The sequence below is a fragment of the Plodia interpunctella genome, chromosome 20 (genome assembly GCF_027563975.2).
Source record: "Plodia interpunctella isolate USDA-ARS_2022_Savannah chromosome 20, ilPloInte3.2, whole genome shotgun sequence".
NCBI classification, from domain to species: domain Eukaryota; kingdom Metazoa; phylum Arthropoda; class Insecta; order Lepidoptera; family Pyralidae; genus Plodia; species Plodia interpunctella.
In genome coordinates, this window is record NC_071313.1 from 5,795,296 (window position 1) to 5,812,494 (window position 17,199).

A 17,199-nucleotide genomic window follows, 5' to 3' on the forward strand; every position below is an offset into this window, starting at 1 on the left:
ACCATGTTGGAAACTTTCTAAAATAACAACTTGTGAAGAATAAGCCTTTTTGGGACGGTCGTCCCTTTGACACTTTGACATTTTTGAACCAATATTTGAACATGTTTGCTGTTGTTGGTACATTAATTGAATATTATGTTTCCAAACACCATTCCTGATTTTTTTTTCAAATAAATCCAGCCATTCATTACATTTTTCTGAAACAAACGACTCGAAATTTTTTTTATTGTTGATAGGGAGCTATCTTGCTTGTTGCTATATTAATTTAGTAACGTATCAACAGACTTCACGCACATCGACCATTGCATTTATAAACGTAAACAGATGCATCACGCAAGCTGCAGCAGACAATAGCCAATCAGAACCCACTCTGCTCTGGCTCATCGTTCATCCACGCATTCTAAATTCAAAATCTAAAAGCCAATTAACTCCTGTTGTACCCATAACATGACCTCTTTTCAGCCAGTTTTAATAAAGAAGGAATGCGCACTTTAAAAAGAAGTTCAGAATTAAAAAGAAATTTGGTTCTTTTCAACCAGTTTTATGATTGTTGATTTGAGATATTGTTGTATGCAAATATCTTTGGCACGTGTGGTAAACAAAGAATGTAACAATGATTAGCATTTCTTTATAACACGACCTCCTTAAAAATAAGTTTTATGTTTTCAAGTTTTTTTTATACCTAACAAATTTCTTTTTGCACAACAAATTGGTACACAGAGTCATGACGTGTCAAATGGCATTGTCATGATTAAAGCTAGAGTATAATAGATTTACGGTCTCATCAGTAATTACTATTAATTTCAAATTTGGCATTTTGTTACTTATAAATTTATAAATGACGATTTATCATGTGCAATTAATAATAGTTTAAAAAGGTTTAATACCTAATTAATAATCCATATACTTCGAGGTTAATTTGATACTTTTAGTGATAGTAAATAACTTTTCTTTAATTTTATTGTATTAATAATACGTGCTAACGCCTGTTTAAATTAGACAATTTTAGGTGCATTAAAACGTACTTGCCTTTTACAGCACAGAACGGTAATTACCTTTATACCAATATATATTTATACAAAACGTACTTGATTCGAAATTTAAAAATCAAAATTATAAAAAATAATAATATTGTGTCTGCAAAAACTTACTTACTTCAAACTAATCCATGTATCTATACATATTTCTTGTACATGCAAGTACCTAAGCATGTAAGTCCAAAAAAGGTACTGAACTGAAGGTAGGTAACTGAACATACATATATTTTGGCAAAATACAATGGTATATAGGTATACATGATATTGATGATTAAGATAATATAATTTAATTTTTCATCAATATCGTATCCAGATACACAAGATTCATATTATAACGCCTTACGGACTATAATATTGAGCACGAATAACGCAGTTTTGCTATTAAGTCTTCAACTTACAAATACTTAATGTTAATGCTAAAAAAAGATACAAGTGGTAGTAAATAAAACTCTTGAAAGTTCATCAAAATTATATTTTCTACTCTTTGGTCCTACTAATATTTTAAATTAAAAATAATATTCCGTAGCGACCGACAGAGACAACACATGATATTTATATACATTAAGTTAAATAAAATAATTTCCAAGATTGAGGGAATGATTGCCATTTAACTACACGGGTATGTACAAAGTTTTGGAAATAATATGTTTAACTGATTGTATCTATTAGAACTTTGCCTTGAACATTTTTAATGCAAAACCTCTAATTTTGTAACTTTGCTTTGTATTTTCTTTAGGGGCTTTTTCTAAGAAAAAAGAAACAAAACGTTTATTCGACCAATACAAAATAGTATCGAATATTGATCTGAATAATCATAGAAGAATGTATATGTTACCGGCTAAATCCGATTTTAGGATAAACTAGATTTGCCTAGGCCCATCTAATTCCTCCTACATGCGATAGGATAAACTGGTTTAGCCTAGGCTATACTGGTTCATCCTATCGCATGTAGGAAAAATGAGTTTATCCTAGGCCAAACTAGTTTCTCCTGATAAAAATAAACACACTCAGCTTAAACATGAATGACCTAGTCTAAATTAATTTAGCCTAGTCCAACAAGCTTAATTAAATAGTATTTTATTAAATTTATCTATTTAGTCTAGATATTCTATAAAGTTTAGACTAAGCCATGCCAGTTTATCCTGAGAATGTGTATTTCTATTAGGATAACCTATATAGTTTGGCCCAGGCTAAACTAGTTTATCCTATAGGGCTTAGGACGAACTGGTTTAGCCTAGGTTATATCAGTTTATCCTATCGCATGTAGGAAGAATCAGTTTAGCCTAGGCAAAACTAGTTTATCCTGGAATCGGGTTTGGCCGGTAACATATATATACACTCGTTGTTTGCATTTCGATATTGTAGAATTAATTTTGTAAATTCCTTCTTTTTAGAAAATGCTTTTTTTAGAAATTTTTTTTTTCTCAGGTGAGGTTCACTCCGCGGTGTGCATGCTAGCATTACAATCCCAATCCCAACTAATAGGTATTATAAATGCGAAAGTAAGTTAGTTTGTTTGTTCTTGAAAGTCCGCATATTCCTAATTAAAAGAAGTTCATCCCGGAAAATCTATTATTCCCGTGGGATTTGCGAAAAGGCTGTTCATTCTTTCTTTTCTTTCTTTCTATCGTAATTCCTTAATTTTCATAATGCTCAGCTAGTAAATCTTGCATCATAATATATTACGTCTTCTTTCACATCAATGAATCACCGAATGTGCCGCCATGTTTGTTACATGAGTCATAAAAGTCCCACAGAACTTTAGGGCTCGGTTAGCTTACCAGGAGAGACCCGTTCGATTCCAGTTATAATAATGTCGGTTAAAATTTTACTGAAGTGAATCATCAATCACATACAATATGAAAACGAATGGTATACAACATGCAATTAGCTGGTTTTAGGGCTATAATGTCAGAAAATAAATAAAATTCATATAAATTCATATTTTTATTTGTCACTAAATCTACAGAAAGCGTATTATTTCATTAATCTTAAATATGAAGGACGTGAGGTGTTTTTCAAAAACACATTTTCGTATAAATTAGGTATAGGTACTAATAATGAGCAGAACATTAAAAAACATCAATATAACAATTTTTATGCTAAATTGGCAAATTGAGATTTTTTTAAAAAATAATTTTATTTCTACTCATTGCATGACATTGTTTGATATGAGTAAAAATTAAAATTCACAAAAGTAAAAAAAAAAATGTACAAAAAGGAAAATCAGGTTAATTAGGTACTTAATGAATGTAGGATTTTCTATTACCGCAAACATTAAGAATTAAAATTGTAAATTCATGCAAAAAATATATCATCTAAATATGTACTAAATTTTTAGTGAGTTTTGTACAAAGGTCAAGATCATCGAATAGATAGCGGACCATGGGCTCCGACGTTTAGCGGCGGGGGAAGCAACCGAGGTTGAAATTAAATGGGTTTACTCCCAGTAATAACGGGAAGAAATTGTGAAAATACTGGTCGTAAACCCATCTTCCAGATGAAATAGAGAAGTTTATATGAATAACCTCGCCCTTCCTCTATTTTGATGAAATATAAATTCAAATCTGAAACTACTTAATTAAATTGATATTCCTTTATATACCTTAAAGTATTAGATAAAACATCGCTGTTGCAAACACGTAAAGACTCAAAAATGCATCATTAACACTTTACAGGACAGTACGGTTATAGCAGTGCTATAAAAACTCTGTAGTTTGACAGTACGGGCATTTATATTTTAAATAATACAAATTAGTAAAAAAAAAACAATCTACTAGCTAATAAGTACACAAAATTGATATTAATAAAATATTTTTTTTGCAGTTTTTCTTTATGATCTCACATGCGTTACAGAAGGCATACCACGAAACATACAAATACGTAAGCATCCTGTAAGAAAAGAAAACATGTGGACGCAATGACGTGCTTCCTTTTTTGTTTTACGGTAGCCCCGCAGTTTAGTTTTAAATTTAATTATATAAACTAATAGCATAATACAATATAGAATTTTGCTTACTAAATAAGATATACATTCCACATTTACAAATATCGTAAATTTTCTATACAAAAAGCACCCGTACCCAAAATTGAATAAAAAATTACTCCTTTGGAGAAATTTACCTATCTAAAAATTATCGAAACATATTTTTGCCTAAAAGTTGTCGAAAGACCCTACGAAGACATAGGTAACAAATTCGTAGGGAATTTTGCAATGTGTGAAATTTTGTAGCCTCTAAACATTTTGAATTCCAAAATACATTTTAAAGTTATATGGCTACGGTTATACTAGGTAGCTCGTTTTGCAAACATTTTCATTTGGTCGATTTTTTTACATGAGATCAAAAGTAACTTTTACAAGTGACTTTATATTCGAACGAAGATGAAGCAAATTATTAGAATAAGATAATAATTAATTTCGATACCATGATTTTCCAATCGTCAGTCAAATCTGTGTTTATCTATTCCTGTTGTCTACTCTCTAGCGAACAACAGGAAATATTATCTCCTAATGGACACAGAAATTTGAGAAGATTCGTGTCCATAGAATGGAGGTTACTTTTCCCAACGTCCCTCAAGATGGCAGACCACAAATTAGGTATTAATATTCGTAGTACCTACTTATGAAATTCTACTATATGGTGTAATTTAATAAAAATAGTTAAAAATACTGTTTTATTAAATGGAAAGTAAACATGTTTATAGGTCTGGTAATTGAAAAATCAGGTTTTCTATATTTTTGAAATATAAACGAAAAATTTGGTAATAATTTTCATATGAAAATTATTTTCTATGCATCATATAGTTATTCCAAAAATAGCTTAAAACAGCAAATTAGAATAAAAGTAGAAGACTTTTAAAACAGGATTATTAATATTAAGTTTGTCATAAAAAAAATATTACATTTGAATCAATGACTACATGATTATCAGGAAGAACTCTTCCTTCCTCTTCCATCCTTGCATTAACTAACATCTACAAATTAAATAAGTAACAAAGTTATATTTTCTTAGTTTTCTTTGTCGCTACTGGCTCCGTCTGTATGCTTCTTTGCTGTCCAGTAATCTGAAAAGAAAACGACGTAAGTAAATTAGGAACATAAAAGCAAAAAATGAAAACTTAATTCGTGTTCAATACACTTTCATAGACAAAAATGAGGAGGTCGTGTCATGTCGACGTTCATCATTTAAATTTCCACAAAATTAAATAAATAAATTTATTTAAATAAGGATACAAGGTTATATATCATAAGATGGTATAAGTACCTATACAAAAGTTTTCGTCGTTTGACCGTAAGTTTATGGAAATAGACAATTTTTATAGTGTGCCATAATTTATTTTTTTATTGTTTGTTTAACAATAAATTTTGTACGTAAACTCCTTACTACTAAATTGCGAGTATTATTATCAATTGAACTGCTATACAGACAAAAGTGCTATAACAGCTATATCTTTACCTGCATAATGCCAGATCTATGACATAAAGGAATGCCGCCTGCGCATCGGTTCATCAAAGAACTACTTATATTACAATCAAAGCCGACAAAACTTGCCAAAGGATTATGACACTTAAAGATTTGTTGTATTTAGATACAGTAATAGTGAATGATGTCATCATTATATGTCCATTAATAATATTTATTTCTTTTAAGGAAGTTTAAAGTTTCCTTTTTAAAAATACTGATGAAGTTATTTACACAATGAGTTTCAAGGGTTTTAAGTTTCAATTTGAAAAAAAATTGTCTTTATTATCATACCTAATATACAGTATATTTATATCCCTTACGGGGTAGACAGAGCCAAGAGTTGCGAAACTGAACGGCTGTATTGTGCTATTGATGGAATTGAGACAGGTTGCTATTTGCTATGCCATCGCTAATGGAAAAAATCTCTAGTTTATAGCCCTTCCTTCTACTCCCTTGATTTCCCTTACTTATAGCTAGGTATTCCCTTGATTGACTTTTACAATATGCGCGGAAGGGAAAGCGCTGGCACACTAATATTTTTTGCACCCTAAACAGCAATAGTAGATCATATACCTTTTTCCTACATTTTTTAAGATTGTAGAAGTTTGTATCACGGATATTAAGGCAATATTTTAATATAGCACTAGCTCGCCCCGGCTTCGCTCAGGTAAAACCATGATAAAAAGTAGCCTATGTCACCCCTGAAGGTGTCGCCTATCTCTATGCCAAATGTCATCAAGATCGGCCCAGCAGTTTTTGAGCTTATTCATTACATACAAAAATACAAATCTTTCCTCTTTATAATATTAGTACGGACCACTGAAAACTTAAAACTATTATATATTTTTTATTCTAATCTGTAGTGAATAAATAAACATGATATTTAATAGAAACACACAGATGCCGGTTACGAATAGACAATTTATTTTTCTTCTTTATTTTGATACATTATTCTAACAGCCTCACATATCAAAATAAACTAATATCCACCTAAACATATCTCTAATTAAAAAGTAACTAACTTATTTTTCAACATTTTTAATTCCTAACTTATTAATAAAATAGTTGTGTTTTGTAGCACTTAAACTTTTTGTCAATAAATCCGCAGGCATCTCTGAGGTTGACAGATAAACAACTTTTACTATTTTATTAGATACTGCTTCTCGCACAAAATGGTACCTAACGTGTTTAGTCCGTTTATGAAATAGAGGGTTTTCCGTCAACTTCTGAGATCCCTGATTATCATTATAAATAACAACAGTACAGTAGTATATTCTTTTTTATTTTGATATATTATTCTAACAATATTATGATATGGTTATGTGATGAGAAGGGAAGATTCGCATGTGACTTATTAGGTGATGAATATAAATATGGATGGCTTATATGCTTAGGTATTTGTTTGTCATCTGTTTGTGCAAATAAAAATATATATGATATGAATGTTTAAAATATAAATGAAGGTATGACAGGAAACAGGCAGTTGTGGAACGAAATGACATGACCTGACCCCATTTGAAAATGATATTTTTGGTAAGGAAAAAGAAAAATATTATCTCCACTTCAGCTATCGCACTACCTTTCGACGCAGATATCTTTCAAATCCCGCTTTGCTTATGCAGAACAAAAAAAGATCGCCTAAACTTGACGACGAAGGTACATTGACATATAATGATAATAATATGCTGGAAAGATAACCTAAAATGAAAAAAAAAATGCTTGATGGCGGGAATACTGATATTGTCTTAAGTTCGACAAATATATGCCTTTAATAACATATTTCTACATTATATTATACAGCTAACTAAGCACCGTCATATTTTTGTGATAAAAACTATCCTATATGCAAACATAGAGAAATAAAAAATATATAAAAAAAAAACAAATTCTGTCCATTGATTGAACGCAAAGATATCGGTGAAGTGGCGCATCTAATGTCAGAGTGAGATGGCAAAACCGGTTGGCAAGAGTTTATTGAACAGAAAAAATAAAATCCCTACTACTATGGGTCGAAGCTACCTGGCTTACGCTTCTTACGCGTATTTACATTGTGGGCAAGTATTGAACAATTTTTTTATAACCCATGGATGATTTTCGACTGAATGCACGGTAGATCTTTGTTGTTTAAAATAAATAAAATACAGATTAAAAATAAACAAGTAAGAAGCTTCAAAATTGAAGCATCCGTTTGTTAGGTGTTTCTAATCTTGGATTACAGGTTATGTTTATCCAACTTTCTAGCTCGTTTTGGATTGATTTAGAAAGGAATGCGCTGTTGTTTTGTATAACAAAACAAGAATTTTTTTGTGTTTATGTAATTATGTAATATTAAAATAAAACATTGGCAATGTATTCCGAATCTGTCTCAAGCGAAGTCCGCTTGTTGCCGGTAGCATTCAAGCTGTAAGAAATAAATCTTTAATTTTTGAAGATTTTTTTTTATATTTAAACGGTAGCCTGTCCTATATCAACCTAATGTATAACATATTGTTGGGAATTTAGGAAAGCAATCAATCATCGCATAATATGCCTCTTCTAACATTTTCTCCTCAATTAATTAAACAAAATTATCTTTCGCGATGCTATCTAATTTGGTACCTATTAACTTTTCATGTGATTCGTGCCAACGAAATCGATACCGTTCAATGTAAATCGATACGAAATGCTTTATATTTGTCATCGATATTGTAATGTATTTCTCAGAAGGAATGCATTTCACATCTTCTGCGAAATCGAGAATTATGACATGTCGATAAGTTTGCACAATTAAGTCACGTCCTCTTTTTAATTGATTAAAGCATAAGATTAATTAATAAAACATATTTTGTTGGTTTCAAACAACGCTTTCAAATCTGAAAATATTTTTGACCGAAACTTGACAGACTTATCGATTTTGTTAAATCTATCACTACATAGTACTTATATAAAACAAGTCGCTCCCTGCTGTCTGTCCCTATGTATGCTTTGATTTGATCTTATTACGCAATTAGAGTGATTCAAGAGAAAGGTTTAAGTGTCTAATTTATTATGGTTTTACCCGAGCGAAGCCGGGACGGGTCTCTAGTATTGTACAATTAATACAATTAATAACATATACCGTATAACAAATAGTCGAAGGATTTATAGTAATTTCTGTAATCTAAGCGAACTTGATTTTCTAATCAGTGATGCCCTCTATAGAATAGGATCACTCTATAAACTGTTGTCGTAGGAGGCGATTAAAGGACACATGCCTTGACTAGCATTATAGCAATAGCATTCTCAAGGAGTGTTGACGTCAGGTTGTAAAGTCAAAGCAGGATTTTTGTAATTTTCCAAATTGTAGATGGAGAGCTGAATGAAAATAAAATAAATACATTTGTTTACTAACACTCGAGAGGTGATATTCATATGCAAGCGTCGGTGTATCCCGTTAGTCGTCGGGTGAATAACCCTGTGTCGTTTTGTAGGTCTATCTCGACGTATTATTAAATTTTGAGTTAGTGTTTAGCACTTACAACTTCGCCCAGTCAGTTGTCTATCCTAATATTATAAATGCGAAAGTAAGATGGTTTGTTTGTTACCCCTTCACGCTTTAACCACTCAACCAATCTTCTCGAAATTTTGCATAGATATAGTTTTAAATAGGAAGAAGGACATAGGGCACCTTTCATCCCGGAAAAATAATTGTTCTCGTGGGAAAATTCTAGGGCGGTGACCACACGCCACTACGCCTATTATGATCGACTGGTTAAGTTATCGGCTCTGATAAGCTAAGAACAAGGAAGCGATGTTATCAGGCCAACACAGGTCATTCACCCCGGACAATGCACAGCGTGTGCATGTGAATAAACTATTTGAAAAGAAGTTTGTAATATTGCTAGGGTTTCCAAAAAATGATTTTGACGCCATTTTGAAGTTATTTTAAGGCCACAAAAACTAGACATAAAAAAAATATTTTTTTAGGTACCTATACATATTACGAGCTGCACATACCTATATACGAGTTCAATAACACTGCAAGTTGAATAAAAGTTTGTAAAAATAAAACAATAGTAGGTAGGTATATTAAACCAATATCTGTAAAAGTGAAAGTTGTGCCACAAGCAGACCAGTTTGTAATACATTATTCTGAAAAGTTGAAACAACCTATACACGGTTACTTCAAGTACTTAGGTATATGAAGCGAAAACGAAATATTGTATCGACATAATAACGTTTGTAGACAATTTTACATTATTAGATTAGAGAAAATGTATTTACATTTCACTTGGGGCCCGATTGGAACGCAATCGTAGTTCATACGGTCAATTTTCTCCATATTTTTCTGAATGTAGCGCACGCAGTTTCAGCATTCACAAAAATCACTAACGAAAATGTTCGATCGAACGCGTCGATCGATCGGATTGTGTCCTTTGTGAATTTGCATATTATTTGTGAAGAATTTGGGAAAAAAATCGATTGCATGAGAATCGGTTCCCTGGCTAGAAGGAACGATGGAAGGCGCACTAAAGCCAAGTGTTGCTGTGGACAACCATTAAAAATAAAGAAATACATTCAGAAAAAAAATGTCTTCTTAAAAAATAACTGATCTTCAACACAGATAAAGGTCCGTAGTAACCGTGTACATTCCCAGGGAAAATAAGAATTATCCAATTAAAATTCAGTTCCCGTCCGACCGGAACGGACTCCGGGACCGTGACGACGCACCCCGCGGAACCAACCACCGTGCCCTATGGGAAGGCCAGGGTTCCTCGACGTCTAAAATGATGCCGACCTCAATATAAGCATAGTATAACAAATAATACTAAATATAAATGCTGTAATACAGTCCTGACATTTTTGTTTCGTGTAGCCTGCACTACAGACTGTAACTTGATAGTATAATATACTAGCTTCGCCCCGGAGCTTCCCGTGGGAATTTTACCTATCCTATGTGTTATTCCAGGTTATATTCTATCCGTGTACCAAATTTTATAATAATCCGTCCAGTTGATTTTGCGTGACAGAGTAACAAACATACATAACAACACAAACATGAACTTCTATTTTAGGAATCCGTACCTAAAAAAGGGAGAAAAGGTTCAACTTTATAGAATCACTACCAGCAATGCCAGACGTCCCGATTTTTTACTGCAGAATTTAGTGTCACGCGCGGGACACGGTTCCCGCTTTTTTGGGTTGCGATCAGAATTGTCTCTGCCAATTTAATTATTTATGTATGTATGAGTCACTGGAGGAGATGTGGGTGTGTCTGTGGTCGTTATGATCATTACGTCAATTTGGGGCCCGGAGGTAAGTACCGTGTAGGTGGATACCTAGCCAGTGTCGTGTTTTGCACTTTTTGAAGATTTTTTTTGGTACCATTTAAAAAAAATCAGTTAATTAAATATCATATCTTATTGCATTCAACGCGTAACAAAAAAATCATGGTCGTGCAGTAAGCCATTGAGGAGCTCCCTCGTCGGGAGTTGATCCTGGTCATGCTTATCATAATAATAGATTGTAATGGATTTTTTTAAAATTTGGCAATAATATTCGGGTCAGACAGCCACGCCCGCACTTGAAATTCTGTTTGCTTTATGATCAGATTTTGGGTAGAATGTAACATATTTGGTAACTGTTATCATTTTATCTTTGACAAATATTTAACTTACATATTGTTGATAAAAAAGTAAAGAATTATTGATAGTACAACATTATATAAGTAACTGTTTATTTTCATCTCGGATTTATAGATATTGTCTAGGTAGGCTTCAAGATTTTCAATAAACAATTGTGTTTTTGTTTATTTTAATACATATGTACATATGTATTAAAATAAACATGTGTACATATAATATGTAATAATGTACATATGTTTATTCAATACATACACCTTTATTGTATTTTTAACCTGTTCAAATAGATAGGCAACGACCGTAGTTGCGACTTAACCTAAAAATCACACGTCAGCGTCGTGGTCAGCACTCCTACATTCTTGGAATTCCTAAATAGACTAACTTTACTTCAGTTTAAGACTTGGGAGTTTTACCTTACTTGTATTTTTCTACATATATTTAGTAATTATGAAGTAAATTCAAACACTGAAACAATTCAATTCTATTCGTTTTATTGTCTGGAATATATAAAATCGGAATGACTTTGATGTTTAATGTCTACTTAATTAAGATTTAATTCTGTTACATCATAGACATCGCAAATCATCATCGAAAATGGCAAAACGTGTAAGTAATCTTAACTTATAGGTAATATTTACATACATCACATTGTGCCAAAGCGTAATGCAATGCAAATAAACTCAATTTCTATCGACGATTCCAGTACCGACCTCGCGTGTTTGATGATCGTCTAGACTTTAGCATCCGGAATTTTGGGTACCTCGGGGCTGAATACTTGAAATTCTTTCACAAAAATCGACTCAACTTCTTTTTTATTAAAGTGAATTTTAAGTATGTTGAGAAATATCGCCGATTACTTTCCTAGAACTGAGGCAGTATACAACTTAAGTCTTCATGGAAATTATTTTTTTTGGAAAATGTTTTGTTGATTAAGACAGTATTATAAATACATAAATTATCCGAAACAATAATCTTTTAGAATTAACGTTGGGCATTGTTTCAGTATTAGATATAAACTTTATAGGTTTCTACATTGTTTGTTTAAAATGTTTCTATACTGCATAAAATATAACTTGAGTCCTATGACAGATGTCAAATAATACATCTGTCTCTGTCGCTCTCATTGAGAATATATCGGTTCATCCTGCTGTCATAGGACAAGTCATATTTTACACATGGATTTAATAAGTACTTCAACGGAGTACCTACAAATTCTATGATTTTACATAATAAAACAATAAGAGAACTAAACAAAACATGAAAACCAATGGTTTCGTTACACCAGAAAAAGGACAAAAAAAAATTGGCTACCAACTTCCATCCAATAAACTATAATTATATATCCAACACTGATTCATTGTTGCTTTTTGTCTTAAATCATCGACTGTAACCTTTTTATGGTCTGTATAAATTGCAATAATTTACAATCTCGTATGGACCAAACTTTGGTACGATAAGGTCTATATTTGCTTGAACTGGTGTACCTTTGTTGAGGAAGCTCGGTACAAGTCTTGGATCTTAGATGACGTAACCGGTCGATGGCCTCAAAAAAGCATGATCCAATGGATTTGAGCTGACACGACTAGAATAGTAATAATGTTTTGGAAAGACTACGGTCATAAGAAAGCTAACGAAACTTTAATTTCAACCTAAGATAACACTGAAGTAAATAACCACAGCTTCACATTTACGAATTATGGATTGCCAATGGTCCCTGTTGATTTTCTTGCGGATCACAAATGGAGATTATTTTTCAAATCAGACCAGTACTTGCTTAGACAAACAAATTTCAGTTCAAACATTAGTGTAGATTTTAGTTTTGATGTTCATAGGTTTTGTTACAAGTTAATTGTTTATGATATTAATGACAATATAAAGCAAGATGAGGCATATGTTTATCCTGATTTTATTTAGCATGGTTATAGCAATATTCACGCAGGCAAGCCGCGGGCAATACCTACATGTGTATATATTATGTACATCATCGACATGCTCGTGGAGAAATAGATAAAGAACGTAAATTTAAATGACGATCCATATAGTCAACAGTACATGAAATTCATTCGAAATTCGCCGATATTACCATCACATAGATGTTCTTTCAGTTTATCTTGATATGGAATTAACTTTACTATAATATATATGATTGGTATGAACGATATTGCCAAAGGATGTTGAGGCATGGACGGTTTCATTTTTTGTGAGGATACTTTTTAGCATCTAGGAGTAATGAACTTTCTACCACTGTGGTTTAATGTAGTATACTTTAAGAAAAATATGAAGTGGGGTTTTTAAGTATTTGTATTACAATAATTAAATTACAAAGCTACACAAAGTCTGAAATTGGCTTCGAATTCAGTCGCAAAGCAGAAGAGAAAGTGGACCAGATAAACGATAAGTCACGTGTTTCGAGTATTTTAAAGTGATTATCTTTACTTACTTACTCTGGCTGTCAAATAACTTATAAATTGATTGATAAACAAGCCGTAGGTATTAACAAGATAGATAAGAAGGGTATAACATACAGATATATGTTTATGTAGAGAAACAAAGTTATATGGGTCCGCGAGGGTAAAAAGATCGTATATCTAACATTTTTGGGCGACTTGAATAAAATCTGACCACTAGTAATATCTTACACCTGAAGTAAGGGAGAAAATTACTTTTCTTGTTCTCGTTGTAAAATTGGTAGCCGTCCCGGACATGTCAAATTATGAAACTGATGACGAAATGTTAAAACAAAGTGCAATGACCAAGGCAACATGTAACAGAGGAGCACTAAATATAGAAAATAAATAGTCTAATGCTGTTTGTATTACAGTGTTTGCTCAAGTTGTTGTCGATAAGCTTGCTTGGCCTACTTCAGACCTATTGTACACTTGAGCAAACGAGAACATAGCTCAGGACTTCAAAGCATAAAACGCTACAATGTTGGAATGGAAATTTATAAAGATTACTCGAATTATTAATGGTGTCATTAAAAATATAGGGATAAATGTCAATGCTTCGTGGCGTATGGCAATTAATTTGCCCGACAATAAATAAATTGAATACGTACCTGTCATTTGCAGCTGTCTTCTAGATGCGGGGGTGCGCGGCGTGCGAGGGGTTCTCGCAGCCCTAGGCGTCCGTGGCGTCCTAGGAGTCCTGGGTGAAATGCTATTGCTGCCGGAACTCCTTCGTGAAGGAGACCCCATAACCCTCAAGTCCGTATTAGCAACACAACTCAAAACAGCCGCCGCCGACCGCACTGGACTGTCGGCGTTTTCTTTATCTTCCTCACAAAATTTCACTGGTGAATCTAATTTAGCTGCTTTGTACGCGCATTGTGTTTCTATATCAAAGTTGAATCTTCTGATGAATCGTTTCCTCTCTCTGGCGTATTGTTCTGCCATTAAGAGTTTTGTCTCATCTCGATCTGGCGCACCAAATAAGCACTTGCAGCTTCCTCGCCTTCTTCTCAGAGCCATTCCTGCTGACATCTCAGTCCTTCTCTGTTTGGGCGTCCTTCCTCCAGCCGCCATATCAGCACTACTAACGTCAGGTGAACTCCGACTGGTTCGCGAGAAACATCTGACTAATCTCCCGAGAAAACAGCTGTTGCGCCTGCGCAGGTAGGGAGCGAGAGGCAGGATAGAACACGCGGTTGTTAGAGCGGGGGCGCAGACGTCGATCGCACCTGGCGGATGGACGAAAACCGCGCCAATCCTAACCTAAAACTGGCAGCGTGCGTCTGCGCGCGCGCGCTTTTCAGATACGACTGACGCGCAGCGTTTCCCGCGCATAGCCGCGTGCGATTTTGGCAATGTGAGCGCTTCCACTTGGCGCGCAAATATTAACAATGGCATCAAGGACGCTTTTTGTTAAGGATACAGGTGAAGTCTTGGAAGGGGTCGGGGAGGCGTAAATAAAGAAATTCTATGCAAGTTGACTATGAATAAGATGTTTCAATAACGTGTCGCAGTGATTTATTTATAAAAGCGAGGAATTCCGTTATCTGTTGCTGACTGATATAAATAGGCGGCAAAATGTCTAGAAGAGAAATATTGAATTTTTTTACTTATCACTAAGTTAGTATGTACCTACAAAGTTACTTGTCTATGTTATTATGTTTCAAGTAAGTAGGTACCTACTTTTAACCCTTAACTGCAGCCAATCATTTTGCCATCAATTGCGTTTTGTATTTTGTTTATGGTGCAAACATGTGTTAGGTTTATCCAAACATCACATTCAGACACTACTTAACACAACAAAAATTCACATCTACATGTATTGCTTTCCGTCTCAGCTTCAGGTATTAGCATCAGTAGATCTCGAGACCAGATTTGTGAATATTAATTTACAAAAACATTTAAGGTGCTGCGCAGATAACGTGAAATATATGCATACAAATTACCAATTTTGGTACATACCTACCTACCTATTTAAAAACAATGGAAGTTTCACAAATAGGTAACATTAATATTGCACATTGTTGCACATAGCAACCGAATAAATATTTTTAATATTGATTAAAAATCAATTTAGCTTATTACCTAAATTTATTTTTATTTTTATACAGTTCGTATTCTCGTGGCCAGGGCACGGCAGTCTTTACTCCACACAGTCGCCGAACACGGACACATGGCGACGCGAATGCGTGAACAGTTAGTATAAGTGTTTTTATTTACCGCAATGAAAAACCAGCAATGTATACCGAAACCACCAAAGTTTGGCAAACTATTCGACGATCCGGGCAATGCGATTTTGTGCGTGCTAGCCTGATAATAGGTAGGTACATTTTATGTTGAGTTTTGATGAAATGAGAAATCATAAAGTTTATATACCTAGGTAACAAAAAAATGGAAATATATGCGAAAAAGTTTACAGTTTATTTTCCATAATAATATTTTTATCTTCGAGAGATAAAAATAATTTGTTGCGCTTTTGTTCACAGAAGCCCATGATTCACGAATGCAGACAGGTTCACGCCCAGGTTTTGCCCAGTTTCTTACCAAAAAGTTGGTTTGGCGTAAACTCATCACTGTATTTGTGTGTAGCATGACAACTATTCACTGTGGCTCTGTACTCTAATTATTATAAAACCGAAATATTCGAAGTAATATTATTAATAAACATAGGTATTTTATTTTTAATTTCCCCAAAATTAAAACTATTTGATTTTCAAAATCTGGACAATTACTATTTAATAATAGTCCTAAATTAGTGCAGCTATATTACTGTGAATATTAGTATGGATGGTCCTCGCTAAAATGATCCCAGCTCTTGACAATTGAACATAGAAATCAATAAAAAAAAGAAATAAAAAAAAATCAGAAACCGCAATTAACCGGCAACTCGTAAATACTTACCAAGGAGATACTTACCTTGTTTTTCCTGTGATTGTAAATCACCGATTTTATTATGACGCGTCTACGAGAATTTAGTTACTTAGCAAGGGCGTAGCCAGCTGATGAGAAAAATATGAAGTAAATTGGAATTGGTGAATTCATTAATTGGTGTTGAATTTCGGTAAGTATGTTGAATACTACTTAGTTTCGACCTATGAAATCGAATCGATCAACACCATTGCCAATGATATTTCAGAAATTAGACGTTCACGAGCACTTTTTCATGTCCAAATTTGAATCTAGTACTTATTTCATAAAAAGCTACAAACTACTGGCACATCGTTACGATCACTGCTGAGAAGTAATGCCGAAAGAAGCAATGTAGATTTCTAAAATGCCAGAAGGGCTTACCGTACCTTTGACTGTGTCTCTGTGTGTGAATTTACATTAATAGAATTGCCAATTTCGCGCCACTGTCACACGAAGTTGGTCATTCTTCGATACGAGTATTTCGAGACCTTATACTTAAAATAACTTATTATTTAGTATGTATTCGTTAACATTCGCAGCTAAGGGTCGCCATCCACTTTACGATGCATTGTCTTCGGCCCGAGAGGCTCCGGAATCACAAATTAAATATATTAACTAAATTACATGCTGTATAGTGGAACTTAGTTATTTTTGAATGTTAAAATCAGTTAAAATATTCACTTTGTAGTTTACGTGATTCGGACTCGATAACTAAGGGTTCCGTATTAGGGATACA

At 33.4% G+C, this 17,199-nt stretch overlaps 1 protein-coding gene and 1 long non-coding RNA gene across 2 annotated transcripts; one reads left to right on the top strand and one right to left on the bottom strand.

Annotated features, from left to right (window-relative positions):
- Positions 1 to 2,971: 2,971 nt before the first annotated feature.
- Positions 2,972 to 14,902, bottom strand: LOC128678714 (uncharacterized). The gene is made up of 2 exons (XM_053760462.1): positions 14,162 to 14,902; positions 2,972 to 5,102 (listed from the first exon to the last, which is right to left on the bottom strand). Exons 1-2 carry the CDS (start codon positions 14,625 to 14,627, stop codon positions 5,047 to 5,049), a joined length of 522 nt encoding a protein of 173 aa, XP_053616437.1. The 5' UTR covers positions 14,628 to 14,902; the 3' UTR covers positions 2,972 to 5,046.
- Positions 14,885 to 16,185, top strand: LOC128678715 (uncharacterized). The gene is made up of 3 exons (XR_008405674.1): positions 14,885 to 14,978; positions 15,665 to 15,749; positions 16,040 to 16,185. It is a non-coding gene; the product is annotated as an uncharacterized LOC128678715 (long non-coding RNA).
- Positions 16,186 to 17,199: the final 1,014 nt, after the last annotated feature.